General features: G+C 53.8%; 3 protein-coding genes across 9 annotated transcripts in view; 1 reads left to right on the top strand and 2 right to left on the bottom strand.

Annotated features, from left to right (window-relative positions):
• TSC2 (TSC complex subunit 2) overlaps nt 1-2,631 on the bottom strand; it is a 34,781-nt gene extending 32,150 nt beyond the window's left edge. For 6 of the 7 annotated variants that reach the window (XM_032197694.1, XM_032197693.1, XM_032197692.1 and 3 more), the window contains exons 1-3: nt 1,994-2,043; nt 1,454-1,606; nt 496-582 (exon numbers count right to left, since the gene is read on the bottom strand). In XM_032197694.1, the coding sequence (XP_032053585.1) occupies nt 496-582; nt 1,454-1,591 (225 nt within the window). In that variant the 5' untranslated portion in view covers nt 1,592-1,606; nt 1,994-2,043. Of the gene's footprint in view, nt 1-495; nt 583-1,453; nt 1,607-1,993; nt 2,044-2,553 lie in introns of those variants that run through there. The other variant, XM_032197689.1, reaches the window with a different exon arrangement.
• Nucleotides 2,112-8,004, top strand: NTHL1 (nth like DNA glycosylase 1). Its single transcript, XM_032197695.1, has 6 exons — nt 2,112-2,153; nt 2,479-2,693; nt 4,247-4,417; nt 4,971-5,130; nt 6,727-6,832; nt 7,505-8,004. Exons 1-6 carry the CDS (start codon nt 2,120-2,122, stop codon nt 7,626-7,628), a joined length of 810 nt encoding a protein of 269 aa, XP_032053586.1. The 5' UTR covers nt 2,112-2,119; the 3' UTR covers nt 7,629-8,004.
• Nucleotides 8,005-8,568: 564 nt separating this feature from the next.
• The window catches only part of SLC9A3R2 (SLC9A3 regulator 2), a 32,776-nt gene continuing 27,142 nt past the window's right edge, over nt 8,569-14,202 (bottom strand). Inside the window, exons 5-7 of the mRNA XM_032197813.1 lie at nt 13,015-13,058; nt 12,625-12,687; nt 8,569-11,013 (exon numbers count right to left, since the gene is read on the bottom strand). Coding sequence (XP_032053704.1) covers nt 10,855-11,013; nt 12,625-12,687; nt 13,015-13,058 — 266 coding nt within the window. The 3' untranslated portion in view covers nt 8,569-10,854. The remainder of the gene's footprint in view (nt 11,014-12,624; nt 12,688-13,014; nt 13,059-14,202) is intronic.

A 14,202-nucleotide genomic window follows, 5' to 3' on the forward strand; every position in this document is an offset into this window, starting at 1 on the left:
TTTCTGAGGGAAACTCTCACCTTGCCAGTCATAAGCTCAGGTGAAGCATGTGTGATACCAAATCCTGGCCTGTACAACCCACACCCCAGTACCTGAAGTTCTTCTTTCACACATTTGTGCAGAAACCTTCACTTAAACATGAGTTTAAAACCAATTTGAAGTTGCTTATTAACAAGACAGCAAGCAAGCACCTCCCCTGCAGGATTAACATCATCTCCAGCAAACTGTCCTGATCAAGCCTGTGTACAGGCAGTGTTCTCCTTCCATTTAGTTCAAGAAGCCCGTCAGCTACATGCTCTCTGCTCTGCAGCTGCTAGGTTGGACCAGACTAATGCCCTTGGCGTGTGGGCCACCCCTTCACAGGTTTGGACAGCACAAAATGTTGTTTCTGGGATTACCAATTTGAATTAAACTACAGGAATCTCTTATGATAGGCCAAGAGCTGTTGTTTAAATTTTCAAGCTTCAAACATTCACCGCACACTTTGAAACCTACCTCTTCGATTTTTTTGGTTTTTGCCACTTCACAGATTTGGCTGATCGCTCGTATCCTATTACTTAATCCACATTCTATGCTCAGTTCCTGGAAAGAGATGGAGAAATAAGCTAAAAGCGCATCTTATTAGAAACACTTATCCATTTCCCAAGGGGGATCACGAGATGTTTGAAAAAGGAGTTTTCAAACACATTTGCCCAAAATGATCTAACTATTAGTCATTATTACTGGAGCTTTTCAGGAATTTCTCCAGAAACTTTTTTCCATGAGCAAACAACGATTTGTCAGAATGAGAACTGCCACAGAACTTGAGCCAAGCAGCTTTTCACTAAAGGTCAAAACATCTCATTTTCTTTAGAAAAGTTAGTAACTCGCCAACTGCAGCACTCATCCATCCATACAGAGGAGGCAGGCAGGTAAAGCAGGGATATAAGTCTGGCTCTCCAGCTTCCAGCAGCACAGCTGCTCCAGCACAGGCAGTGAGGGATTCTGGTCTCTTTCTCTCTTGTATGCGTCTTCCTCCCTGTGTGGCAACTGTTCTGTTTACGGACTTGCTGGACCAATTACTGGAATCTTTTTTTTTTTCCACAAACCCATGACATCTTCATAAAACAGAAAGTTTCCAGCTTGTCCTAACTGCCACTACATAAATTTAACCAAGCTCAGACCGTGCATGCCAAGCAACACATTTTGAGAAAACACCCTGCAACCTGACAGAACAGGGGATAACATCACATCGTAAAACACCCCTAAACTATTCAAACACCGAATAATTAACATGCTGCACCTTCAAAGCTCACAAGTTCTACATCCATTTCACTGGAGTGAACTGAGGGAGAAGGTAAAAAGGCGAGATCACAGGGGGAACAAATGGCAAAAAAGAAAGGAGAAGGAGCAAGCCCTCCTGTGAGGGCCTTCCCAGGTGATCCAGACCCTACCCCACCACGACCACAGTCACCTTGAGTATTTCAGCAGTGATGATAAACTCCGTTTGCTTGCCCTCCGACGACTTTGAACTTCCCCGGGACGTCCCCAGCCCCAGGAGATTCTTGAACTTCTCCTTCAGCCCGGAATCCTTGCTCTGAGGCTTTGCCATCGCCGCGCCGAGCCCCTGCACGCAGATCGGTTGCTGTTAGTGGGGGGGGGGGGGGGGGGGGGAGGCCCAGGCAAGGACCTTCAGCCCCCAGCCCAGCGCTGCCGCCCCCAGAACGTGGCTTTTACCCTCAGCCCTGCTCCCTCGGCCCGTTTAGAGGAGGCAGGAGCCGAACACGGAGGGCGAAGCAGCGAGGAGCCCGCCTGAGGCCCCCCCGCCTCAGCCCCGCTCCCCCCATCCCACCCCGGGGGCACGGCGCAGGCCCCGGCCCCCCCCCCGTGCCACAACCCCGGGGCTCAGCAGAGCCCCCCCAGCCCCTCCCCGGTCCCCCCCGGTCCCCTCCGGTCCTCCCCGGTCCCCTCAGACCTCCCCCCCCCCCCTCCACCGGCCGCCACCGCCGCTCACCCTCCGCTAGGCCCGGCCCCGGTGCTTCTCCCCCCCCACACACCCCCCCCGCCTCCCGGAAGCCTTCCCCGCCGCTTCCGTCGCCGTCCCGGCGCGGGGGGGCCTGGGGCCGGTAGTCCCGGGGCCATGTGTGCGGCGGGGCCCGCGGCCCGGCGGCTCGGTAGGGCCGGGACCGGGCCCGGAGGTACGGGGAGGGGAGGCCGAGGCCTTCCCGGGGTAGGCCCCGGCCTTGCTGAGGGGGCTCGGGCGGCCCTGACGGTGGCGGGGGGGGGAGGCTGCGGCCCCGGGGGGGGCTCCAGGGCCTGCCCCGGCCTCGTCCTGCCCGGTCCCGGGGGCCTGGACGCGGAGCTCCGCTGGGCACCGGCCTCCCCCCAGCCCCAGGCCCCTCGCCCCGGTGGCCCCGAGGGCTCCCAGGGCCGGTGGTGGAAGCTCTCTGGTGGCTAACGGTGGCCCCCGGGCTCACGCCTCTCTCCTGCCTCCCTCAGCGAGCCGGGCCCCGAGCGCTGGCAGCGCCCCGAAGCGCAGCAGGAGGGGGAAGAGCAGCGCCATCGCCTACGAACCCGAGCCCCCGGGGCCTAAATGGGAGCCCGAGAACTGGAGGCAGCAGCTGGAGCGCATCCGGGAGATGAGGAGGGCCAGGGATGCTCCCGTGGATGAGATGGGAGTGGAGAAGTGCTATGACAGCAGCGCTCCTCCGCAGGTAACGGCGTCCTGCGGCCCCGCTCTGCCCCACGGGCAGCTGGAAGCACAGAGCAGGAGAATAAATGCAGGGCACGTCTGGATTCTGGGCTGGAATGGGCCCACCAGGGGTTACTGCACATGTACAAGAGAAGTGGTTTGTCCTGCTGGTAGAGGAGAGTTGGCTGCTCCCTCTCCTGCTCCTGGCTCGGGGGCTCCAGGCAGTCCCCGTGTCGGGTGCTGTCAGTTCTCTGCTCACATTCAGCCCGTGCTGGGCATTAGCAGCAAGCAAACACATCTGTGAAGTGCCCTTTTCCTCTGCTTAAACTGTCAGAAGTTACTAGGCTGAACCAAGAGCAGGCAAAAATGAGACAGTTTTAGAGCAGAAATACTGAAAATGCATTACAGTTGTCTTTAGTGGCAGGCTGCAGGGCATGAAGGCATGTTCCTTTTTTCTTAAAAAGTCTCTGTAGGAGCCCAAGGAAAATATCCAGCAAGATGGCCCTAATACAGAGGAAAAACAGCACAGGGAGAAGGTGAGGGAAGCTGAGAAAAAACTTTCCAGGCCGCTTTTGTGCTCTTCAGAGCAGCACAGAAGCATAGATTGTCTTCCTTCTCTCTCACAGTCGTCCTTAAAGGACGGGGTCTTGAAAGGCAGGGTCGTGCTGGGACGGCAGCGTGCTCCTCAAGCCTGGGAACACAATCAAAGGCCCCAGATGGCACCTCCTGCTGAGGGCAGCATTTGCATTGGTACAAAAAAAGAGCGAGGCAAGGACGTGGTATAGTGCAGGGCTGCAGGGCTGGGGGACACGGGGATCCCACGGGCAGGCTCGGCGGGGTTGTGCAGGTACAGCTGCAGCGCAGGGAGCACGTCCCTCCTGGCTGGCGTTGAGCCTGGGATCCTGCCTGACAAGGAAATAAAGTTTTTACCCCAGGGGAGCGGGGTTGTTGCTTCCAACATAAAGTGGATGTTGTAATCCTCAGTGCAGCACCAACAGGCTTCACACAACTTCTGATGTCGTTAGAGGAACGTCTGGGTTTTGTGCTCCATTTCCCGGTCTCTGACACCCAAAATTTTTAATTGGGTTTCCCAAGGAGCACATTGGGGCAAGATACTCGGTTCCTACTGATGCCTAGCAGAAAAGGAACAGGATTTTCAAAAACTACTTTATACCACAAGTTATACATATTAAAAATAAAAATAAATAATAAACGGATATCTGTATTTCTATGACCTGTGGGGTCTCCTGAGAATCCAATTATCAGGAAAAGCTTACTCTGGCCCTTTGTGGCCAAGCACTGGTGTCCTTGGATGTGAGATCCCAGCACACAGTAGCTGTTTTCTGCCCTGCTGTGCATGCTGGCTGCTTAGATTGAAGGTGGTTTTTTGTCCCCTTTGTTGTGTGGTAGCAGCGAAAGGTTACAGGCGATTTCTGTTTCAGCCTTCTGTTCTGTTATGGATGGATACAGCTGAAACAGCACACTGGAATAAAGATGGTGCTGGGTGGGAGAACCCCGCCCCGGAGAGCAGGATCCTCTCTGAGCCTTTTGGTGTCTCCCTGTTCCTTCCCCCAGGTCATGCGCTACCAAGTCCTGCTGTCGCTGATGCTCTCCAGCCAGACCAAGGACCAGGTGACGTCTGCTGCCATGCTGCGCCTCAGGCAGCGCGGCCTCACGGTTGACAGCATTCTGCAGATGGATGATGTGACGCTTGGGCAGATCATTTATCCTGTAGGCTTCTGGAGGGTGAGTGCAGGACCGCAACAGCACCTGACAGGCGTGTGGAGGAACTTCTTCCACCATCCTCAGCTCCCATGTAGCTGACAGAAACGGCTCAGAAGCCGTGGAGAGGAACATGGGGTGGGTGGCTTGGCCCTCGCAGGCTGTATCTCGTGGCTGTGCTGAAAGCAGGTGCTGAAGTCAAGAGGTGGGTGTGAAGCAGCCCTGCCCCTGAGACTTACCCCAGCCTGTGTTCAGCCTCTATTCCATGCCCCGCAGTGATCTTTTCCCAGGAGTCGAGTTACACAGGCTGTATTTTATGCTGGTTTTAGCAATTTGTATTCACAGCAAGCTTGTTTGCTGCAGTGCCTGCAGAGTGCAGAGGAGGCTCGAGCTAATCAGCTTTCAGCGTTTTCAAGGAGAACTCAAAGACCTCTGCCACCCCTCTGCAAACTCCAGCGCCTGGCCTCACACATAACGCACACTGAGGAATGGTTTTATTTTTTTCCTGAGCTGTTTGTCTCTTTTCTCTGCATTGGAGGGCAACTTGTCTTTTCTGCCTTTCCCCTTGGTTTTCCAGAACAAGGTGAAGTACATAAAGCAGACGACGGCCATCCTGAAGCAGAAGTATGGGGGTGACATACCAAGCACTGTGGAGGAGCTGGTGAAGCTGCCGGGAGTGGGGCCCAAAATGGCCCACTTGGCCATGAACATTGCCTGGAACAGTGTGTCTGGGATAGGTAGGTTGGACTGTATTTTCCACATTCCTCTCCTCCTAAATCCTGCCCAATCCATTCTTGGGTAGAGGGGATGCATTGCAAGCTGCCTGCCTGAGGAGCCTAACACTATTGCTTTGATTTAGTCATCTGCACACTATATCTTGTATTTGGGTGGGTGCAGCTACTCACAGTGGATGTGTTGCTAGGGTTTAATGAACTGTTTTGCCCAAATTTTGAAGGAAAAATCCCCTAGTTCCCAAGTTCCACTCCCTCCACTCAGATGCTGATAAGCAGAGCAGCTATTGCTTAATTGGGTAGGCATCCCAAAAGATGTACTAGGAGAATAACGCTTTGAAATCTCCTTGGAGTCAACTGAAAGGGCGTTGAGGATAAGTTTGTGATTTGCAGATAGCTCTAGGATAGTCTGAGGTTGGTTTATTGTTGGTTTTGTTTTTTACCAAGGTTGTTTCTGTTTAAACAAATCGTGGTTAGGATTTTTGTGTTTGGCAAGCCTTTAAGAGGGCAGAAGCAAGGCTCAGTCTGCAGTGCCAGTTGGCTGAAATCAGTGATTCACAATGAGTTGGAAAAAGAAACGGTCTGAGGCAACCTGCAGGTACTGAATTTCTGATGTTTTAGTTCTTGCAGCTGGGCCCCTTCAGGATTGGGGCCGGGGCTGCACTGCGCAGCCGGCAGATGGAGCTGGGAGATCAGCACAGCCCAGGGACCCTGGGGACAGATTAATATTCCAAGAGTATTTGCAGTTTAATGGAGGGCCCTGGGAAGGCCAGTAACGGTGCCACCTGATGACTGCAGGCCACTAAAGCCGGCGCACAACCCCAGGGCAGTGCAGGCAGCAGCTGACCCCTGCAGCCCCACTGGTGCCTGCCAGCTGTGCAAAATGTGGCTCCTCTGCAAGTCAGCAGTGTTTGGGGGCTGTTTTCTCCCTGCTGTGGGGGAGGGAGGTCCAGTGGGAGCCAAACTAGCCAACTGTTTTCCAAATAATTGTGTGTTCAGTTTTGATTTAGGAGGCAAGACTTAGTCTTCCTGTTTACAGCAGTTTCCTGGGTTTTGCCCAATTAGCCATAGAGACAGGTTTATCGCTGCTGATCTAACAATAATATACTTTGCATTCTGAGCTTTTTAGCTCAAAGCACTTTCTAAACATTTGTTTAAACCTCACAAACCCTCTTGTGTTAGTAGGCATTATGAAATGTGTTTTCCATCTGGGTAAACTAAGGGGCAGAGATTGCAACTTGCGTAACATCAGCTGAAACACCCAGAGGAAGAGAACCCGGGACAGGCTGCCCTGTGCCTGCTAGATCAGAGTGCGGAAACCTTTGTAGGAAGGCTCTGTAAGATTGTGTCAGCGTGTAGCTAGCTGCGTGGTATGAGATATCCACCCTGCCTGCTGCTGGCTCTGCGCCTAGGAAGAAACCAGCCTGTTTGTTCTGCGGGCGAGCCTCCCCTTCTGTTTCACCTGCCGTGTTGCTGCAGGGCCACGGAGGAAACCTGCTGCAGGGTGCTGAACCTGCTTTGCTGTGACAAACAGCCCTGGCTGCGCTCCTTCCATTCAGGCGTGTCTGCCCCCCACCTAAACTCTGGGCTCTCCCTTCCTAGCTGTGGACACCCACGTGCACAGGATCACAAACAGGCTGAAGTGGGTGAAGAAGGAGACCAGATACCCTGAGGAAACTCGGGTGGCGCTGGAGGACTGGCTGCCCAGGTGAGGTCTGAGCCCCCAGCCTCATTCCTCGATACCATGCCCCTACTTGGAGGATCCACAGCTGCACACAGTCCTGCCGATGGTATTTTCAGTGCCTCCTTTTTATGGCAGGACTTGTCTGCAGGTGTCTCTCCTCTCCCACAGGGCTGCTGCGGCAGCATCTCAGCTGCCGGGTGGGTTCCCCACTATCAGATGTGTGTGTCAGTCACTACTAGTCCAGGAAGGTACCTGCAGACCTTGGTGCCATGCTCTTTTGCCTAAACAAATGCATTATGACCCAAGCCAGGTACTTTCTGCACGGGACCTTGCTGAGTCTAACGGCCACAGCAGTGGCAGGCCACGGTTGGATTTTGGCCTTCACTGAGGCTTAATCTTCAGTATCAAATGCCAGCTGACAGGTAGGGCTCCCCAGTCTGTCATGTCTCCACATCTGGCATTCACACAAGAGAACGCCCACACGTGCTTTGTGTGGCTTTCCTCTGCCTCTCCTCCCTCCCTGCCACATTCAGAGTGCTCAGGAACAGCTAGGAGGGCTGTTTCTAGCAAGAGGCAGCTTGGGCAGCCAAAAGGAACAAAAGAAATGTGTGAAAGTTGTCCATTTAAAAGCATGATCTGTTCTTTAACCCTTCTGAGCAGCTGTATCGGAAAGCTCATGGTCTCCTCTCACTACAGGGATCTCTGGAGGGAGATAAACTGGCTCCTGGTGGGTTTTGGCCAGCAGACCTGCCTGCCCGTGAATCCTCGCTGCAAAGAATGCCTCAATCAAGATATTTGCCCAGCTGCTAAGAGACGCTGAGGGAACATCCTGGCTTCTTAGAACAACAGAGCTGCTTCAGCCCAGAGCTGAGCCCTAGGACTGCTGTGCTTTGCACAGGGCTGACTGTGTGACTGCAGGGAAATGGGAGACTGCTGCCGCCAGCTAAGCATCTCTGGAGAGGGAGAAGCTTGCTGGCAGTGGCTGAGCTCTCAAGAGGAAAAAGGGTCTTTCAAAGTGCAGCAGTCCTGCTGCGTCAGTGCTGCCGGCTCCAGCCCCCGGGTGAATGCCTGAGCGTGTCCCGGCCGAGCAGCAGGCTGTGCACTGTCAGGAACAGCTGGAGAGGAGTGCTTCGTGCTGCAGGATCTGCTGCTGCTTGTAAATACACATTTAATAAAGGTGGCGGGTTGTTTTCTAACGCGTGTGAGGTTTGCTGGCATTTCTGCAACACTGGGCAGGGGGAGGAGAGCTCCGATGGCCTCACTGCAGCGTGAGCCCATAGCAACCAGCCCTGCCAGGGCTTGCAGCCTGCCAAGGCGCCTGCCTGGTGCTGGCAGCAAGAACCATGGGCTGTAAGGTCCAGCTAAAAGCTTCACAACCCAGGGCCAGAAGCAGCCATTGCTTGGACAAGTGACCTTTGAGTCCTGCTGGCACAGGAGCCTAGGGGACACAGCACACAGGGAGCAGGTGACAATCCAGCTTCACGCTCTTAATTGTCAGATGTGTGCTGGCACAGCTTACATAGCCACAGGATCCAGGTTAGTGTGCGCCTCAGAAGCTGACAGAGGGGCCACCACCCACGTGTGCGTTTTGTTCTTCAAAGAAAGGGCAGCGCTGACTTCATTGTAGAGCTTCAAAGGAATAATTTCAGCTACTCTTTAAACAGGCAAGGGAGGAAGCAAAGTTTATAACGTGCTAAAGAAGGCTGTAATTCCGCTCTGAAGTTCCCTACCAAACAGATGAAGAACGAGCAAATAAGTGGTACATGGGAAAACAAAGTTTATTACTGACATTACAGTGTACATTGTTTTTACAATGCAGCTAACAGCCTTACACTTTATTGATTTATTTTTTTTCCACGTTAAATGTACAGGAACTGAATAATTACTACTGAGCTACAAGATGTCAGAAATATGGTAAGTGCTTTAACCAGGAGCAATTTCCATGGACTAAGCAGAGATTAAGATTCTGAAATCTTATCAGTACAGACTTGCACACCTGATTTCTTTTGATCTGCATTCAGAACTACGCGTTCTTTTTTCCCCCCTTTAACTACAGTGGTCCAGTCTTGGGTGAGAAATGCGGTATTTACAAACGAGGCTTTGCTCTCTGACATGCACGGTGGGTTGAGTTTGTGGTGTAGTGGGGAGCGCTCTGCCCTGCACAGACCAGAGCACTGCCTGGGGTTTGGCTACGCAGGCACTGGAAGCAACGTGCATACCGTGAAAAAGGAGGACTCCTTCAGTCCTTCCTGATTTCCTACAGAAGCAAGTATTTTGGGGACCAAAAAGAGAGGAGCTAATCGTCTTTGAGGTGGGGTAGAGAAGAGGCCTCTAGTAATTGGCAGAGTCCTGGTGGGGGGAAAAAACCTCTCTGCATCCCGAGCCGTCATCCTGCCGCCACTCTCGTCACCAATAGCCAAACACCTGCACCAGTCCCTCTCCAAAGGCATTTTTCAACCTGTTCAGCCCATCAACACTTTGCACCTTCGTAAAAAAGAAATCTCCTTCACCTCTGAGGGTTTCCGTGCTCTCGCCAGCCAGCAGCAGCCCCGGCAGCTCCCTGGGGCACAGCCAAACGCCCCGGCCCCGCGCTGCCCCTGTGCTGAGCCGCGGGCAGCCGCTGAGGAGAGCAGCAAATGGTATAAGGCACCTTTTAGTTCAGCGTTTAGGAAATGCACACAGAGCCACCACAACACCCGTAGCGCGCCGACCAACCCAAAGGCCTCTGCCTTGTAATACATCAGCTCTGGGGAATAATACAGGGCAAAGTCGCAGCCAAGTCTTTTGTTTAAAATAGTCATCAACGGCCAAGTTATTGCTGCCATTTGCATTGAGCTGGGAAAAGTGGTTTTGCACGCAACTGTGCCCAGTCCCTTCCCCCTGCGGTTTTGACACGGGAGCCAAAAGACAGACCTTCCCCGGTGAAACACCTCCGCCTGCAGCCCGCGAGCGCGTTGTGTTTCATCTTCCTTGGTCACAGCCAAAGAACTTACGCTGGCTTCATCTGCAGTGCTTTAAAGATAGGTTTCGAGGGCTTGAGGACACCCTGCTTTTGGTACTAAAGCAGGACACAGCGCCAAAGCAATCGCCCAGGACATCGACCCTCTCCTAACTATGAGTCCGCTCTGTTGTCAGCCCCACTGAGATTTGGGGAGCTTTGGGGACCCCGCCTGCCCTGCCCAGGGATGGGGGACACCAGGGGGGAGCGGGAGGCAGGGAGCACGTGCCAGCCCCGAGGGCTCCCCGGAGACCTGCTTGGCCCTGCAGCATCTCCTGCACCTCTCACTGCGTTGTGCAAACCGTGGGGCCGGGGGCATTTGGTGCTGGGTTTGTCTTGCTTGTACATCCTGCAACCTGGGGAGAACGGGGTGAAAAGGGGGCTTTTATTGCTGGGGCAGAAGTTGCTGCTGGGAGGGAGGCTCCTACACTAACTGGGAACAGGTAGGGCTTCATTAAAAAACACCGATGAGAACTTTTTTCATTTCAATAGCAAAGTCAACACGAGAGATTTACAGCCACTGCCCCTTTTCCCCATCGTGAGGGGGTAAAGCTGCAGGCCGGGGGCTGGGGGTGCTGCCACCCCCCGGCCACCCACCACGGCGAGGCCGTAGGACATTTGCACAGGGGCACAGAGCATCCCATGGGGCTCAGCCTGGGACACCCGCAAAACCAAAACTAACACCCCAATTAAAAAAAAAAAAAAAAAAGTAATAAAAGCCTAAATTATGCAGGTAAGAAACGAGAGTTAAACTCTTCCAGTCTTTTCTCAGCAGGAACAGGGGACAGCAGGCAGCCAGACCGGGCTGAAGAGCAAGCAAGAAAAGGAGCTTTGGTCACATTTGTCTTATGAGAATCGCTGGTGAGTAACAACAACAATAATAATAATAATAACATCAATAAAAAAGGACTTTAAAATACGCCTCATAAAAGCAACCAGTGAAGAGCAGAGCACAAAGCATCTCACGTGGACACTGAAGGAGAGGGCGCAAGCACCTCTGAACGTCCGGCCAGGTGCAGGGGAAGGCAGGCAGTGCCACCAGCGAGGTTCAGAAATTACTGAAAATCTCTCGCTTCTTGTTCCAGTCCATCTGCGGAGCCCTCTTCTTCACCCGCTTGGCCCGCACCTTCTCCTTGGCCTCGGCAGCCGTGGGGCTCAGGCTCAGCCCACTCTCCTCAAACGGGTCCCTCTTCTCCGAGTCTCCATCCTGCACAGAGAGGGAAGATCAACCTTCTGCCCCCAGCACCGTGTGCCCAAAGCCACCCGGCATCCCATCCCCACACTGCTAGGAGCAGAAATCTCCAAGCACGTGTGTGAGATAAGCAAACTTGCAGGTTTTTAGAGGAGGTCACAGCCCTTGCCCCATGTCGTGCCTATGGTTTAACCAGCAGCAGCAGCATCTGCGTAGCCACAGAGCAAATAATTACATTGCACTCGATGGGTGTTGTTCCTGCACCGTTGCAGCCAGGTGCCCCAGTGCTCAAATGGCAGGGCTCCAGTTTGCTCCAGAGAACAGCCAGAGCCAGGATCCGGCAGTGCCTGCATGCCTGGCATGTTTTGCTTTGGGAACTGTACTGGGAAGAGCATCCTTCTGTCTGCCTAGTAAGAGTGCTGTATGATACAGAAATCAGCTTTCCTTTCTGAAGTCACTGCAGCAGCATCCTGCACGCACCACACTCATGTGAACAGCAGACAAACACGCAGAATAAAAACCTTCATTTGTAAGGAAGCATCTTAAAGCCTGCCCACTGGCACAGCTTTAACACATACACGAAGCTCCAAAGGGATTTCACAAACCCTGCCAGGAGCTATGGGCAGGTCTCCCATCAGCGTTGCCTGCAAGAGAACTGCTTTGCTCTGGCTTTTGGATGCAAACTGGTTGGCGTGCACTGCTTAGCACGGCACACCATCGCCGAGGAGCAGGACATGTATTATTTAATGCTCAGAGAGAAACAGAGCTGCCAGACTGCAGGCGCTTGGCCCAGCTCTCGGACACAGCTGGCGTGCGCGGCCTCCGAGCCTGAGATGCTGGGGAGACTCTGGGCACCTCAGACCTAAAACCCTTGAAGGCACCCTTTTGTCTTACACCTCCAAACTATTACAGCACCAGTTAATGTGCTGCCATTACCCCTTGGCACTCTCCTCTGCTGGCCCTTGGGGCAGCCCCATCTCCCCAGGGCCCGGGGCAGAGCACACGGAGCCCACCAGTCCCTGGGGGCACAGCACGCAGCAGGACCCTCGCAAACCGTCCCCTAAGACAGGACATCTGCTGCTGCTGGCAGAGCCCTCCTGTCCCCTGACAAGGACTGGAACCAATCTGAAGCCATCGCTTAACCCATCTCCACTCCTGCCCATCTGAAAGCAGAAGGGAAGGCAGAACACAGTGGTATTTAATTCACACTCGAATGCTTTTACATCTCTCTGACATGGGTTTGGGGGCAGCGTGCCGCTGCTGGCCCCCTCCCCGGGCACACACAGCCCTGGCAGCAGCTCTCCTTGCTCCCACACACTCCAGCCAGACGTGCTCGGGACGGCCTCGCCAGGCCACCCAAGGGGTCATCGATGCCCCCAGGAGTGCAGCTGCCTCTGGGCTGGAGCCAGCAGCTGCCGGGAGCTCACGGCCACATTTCATGCGGATTTACAGGGCAGGGCATGAAAGCAAACTCCCTGTTTTGCTTGCTGGGTGGATACAAGTGTACCCAAGTCTGCAATCTGAAACTGAAATTGCATTTAGAGGCATTTTTGCCCAGTACCATAACACAACCACGTACACACGTAAGCATGTACAAAGAAGAGGGTGTGTGATTGGGGTTTTTACCTCTGATTCCTTCCCGGGACTTTGAAGGTCACTGTGAGATGAAGATGTGGATCCTCCGTTCAGCTATTGGAAATGAAAATGTTAGTCCAGTTGTGCAAAGAACAACAACAAAAAAAAAACAACACACAAATAAATGGGCAGAGCGGGGGGAGCCACTGCTCCCCTGTCCCCACCGCCCGCCCACCTCCTCCCGCTGTCCCCGGGGAAAAGGAGTGAATTGGTCTCACACCAGCCTCGTGCAAACCCGAAATTAAAGCTGCATCAGGAAGCAATTACAATTAGCTAGCAGTGGTTAAGCTGAGCTAAATGAGCTTCAGGGAGGCTGTGAGGTTCCCTCTGCTCTGAGTCCACCCAGGACCGCCCAGCCCCCGGGAACAGGCGAGGACTCACCTGTGTCTGTGCGGATCCGTTTGTCAGGGGCTGAGGCACCACACCTGAGGGCCATGCAAAAGAAAAATGGGTTGAATATACTCATAAATACACTGCTGGGCTCCTAGGGGTGTGCCCTCCAGCATCGCCCCCGGCTGAGCCCCTCCTGGCACAGGGTCTCCACCCCAGCCCCAAAAGCCCAGCGCACCCCTTCCCTCAGAGCTGCAGCCAGACCCAGCCCGAGCTGCCTCTGAGCTCAGGCAAACACCTCTGTACCCCCGTGCCCTCTGCAACCACATTCTTCTGAAACCTCAATTTCCTTTGATTTCCCTGTTTTCATCAAAAGAAAATGTCTTCCAGGAAGGGGACCGAGCAGCTTCCCCCTGTGAGCACTAAATGCGGTGTACTCCCAGTTCTGACAGTTCAGTAATTTTTCTTCAGGAGCTGTTTAATCAGAAATCTTAAAAACCAGCCCAACGCTATTTGCTGAAATCAGCATCTTGGTGTCGCAACAGCACGGGGCAAACCACCCGCCTTTCATGTACCTTGCCATTTTTTTGCCCGGTTCCAACGATTTGCGCTAATAACGCTCCAAACAATGGCAAATTCATTGCAGATGAGCTGCCAGTCACCGCGACCCAGCCATTGCTAGAGGCAGCCCGGGACAGACAAGCTGTGGTGTCACAGATGTGCTAATTGCAACAGGGCTAACGACTGAGCACGAACACGTCTGGGGGCACAGGGCCCTTTCTGTGCATGGCACGGGGTGAGATCGGCTCTGTGGGACCCCGGGGGGACCCCAGAGGGACCCCAGCACACAGCGGCCGAGCAGAAAACAATGCTGTGCGTGCACGCCTTGTGTAACGGCAGCTCCAGTGAAGCAAGAGCTGCGCTTGCAGCCAAGGGCAGCCTGCAACTGCAGAAACCCAGAGCTGCTGATTTTACAGCTCCAAGCCACTGTCCGCGCATCACATCCAGGGCTGGCCAAGCTTCCCAAAGAATTAATTTTTGGGATGTGTCAGTGCAAACTTAGGTATTTCCAATGTAAATCAGGGCACTTTTTTATGTAATAAAACCAAAACATGACTTTGAAAACGTGCTGGTGTGACAACCTCCGCTGTGGCATCAGGACAGCCGAGCCCAAGTGGTGCAGGGCTGCTGGCCAGGCGGACCCGCTCCTTGCTGACCCCCGAGGAAAGCATCCAACAT

The sequence above is a fragment of the Aythya fuligula genome, chromosome 15, assembly GCF_009819795.1.
Source record: "Aythya fuligula isolate bAytFul2 chromosome 15, bAytFul2.pri, whole genome shotgun sequence".
Taxonomy (NCBI): Eukaryota; Metazoa; Chordata; class Aves; order Anseriformes; family Anatidae; genus Aythya; species Aythya fuligula.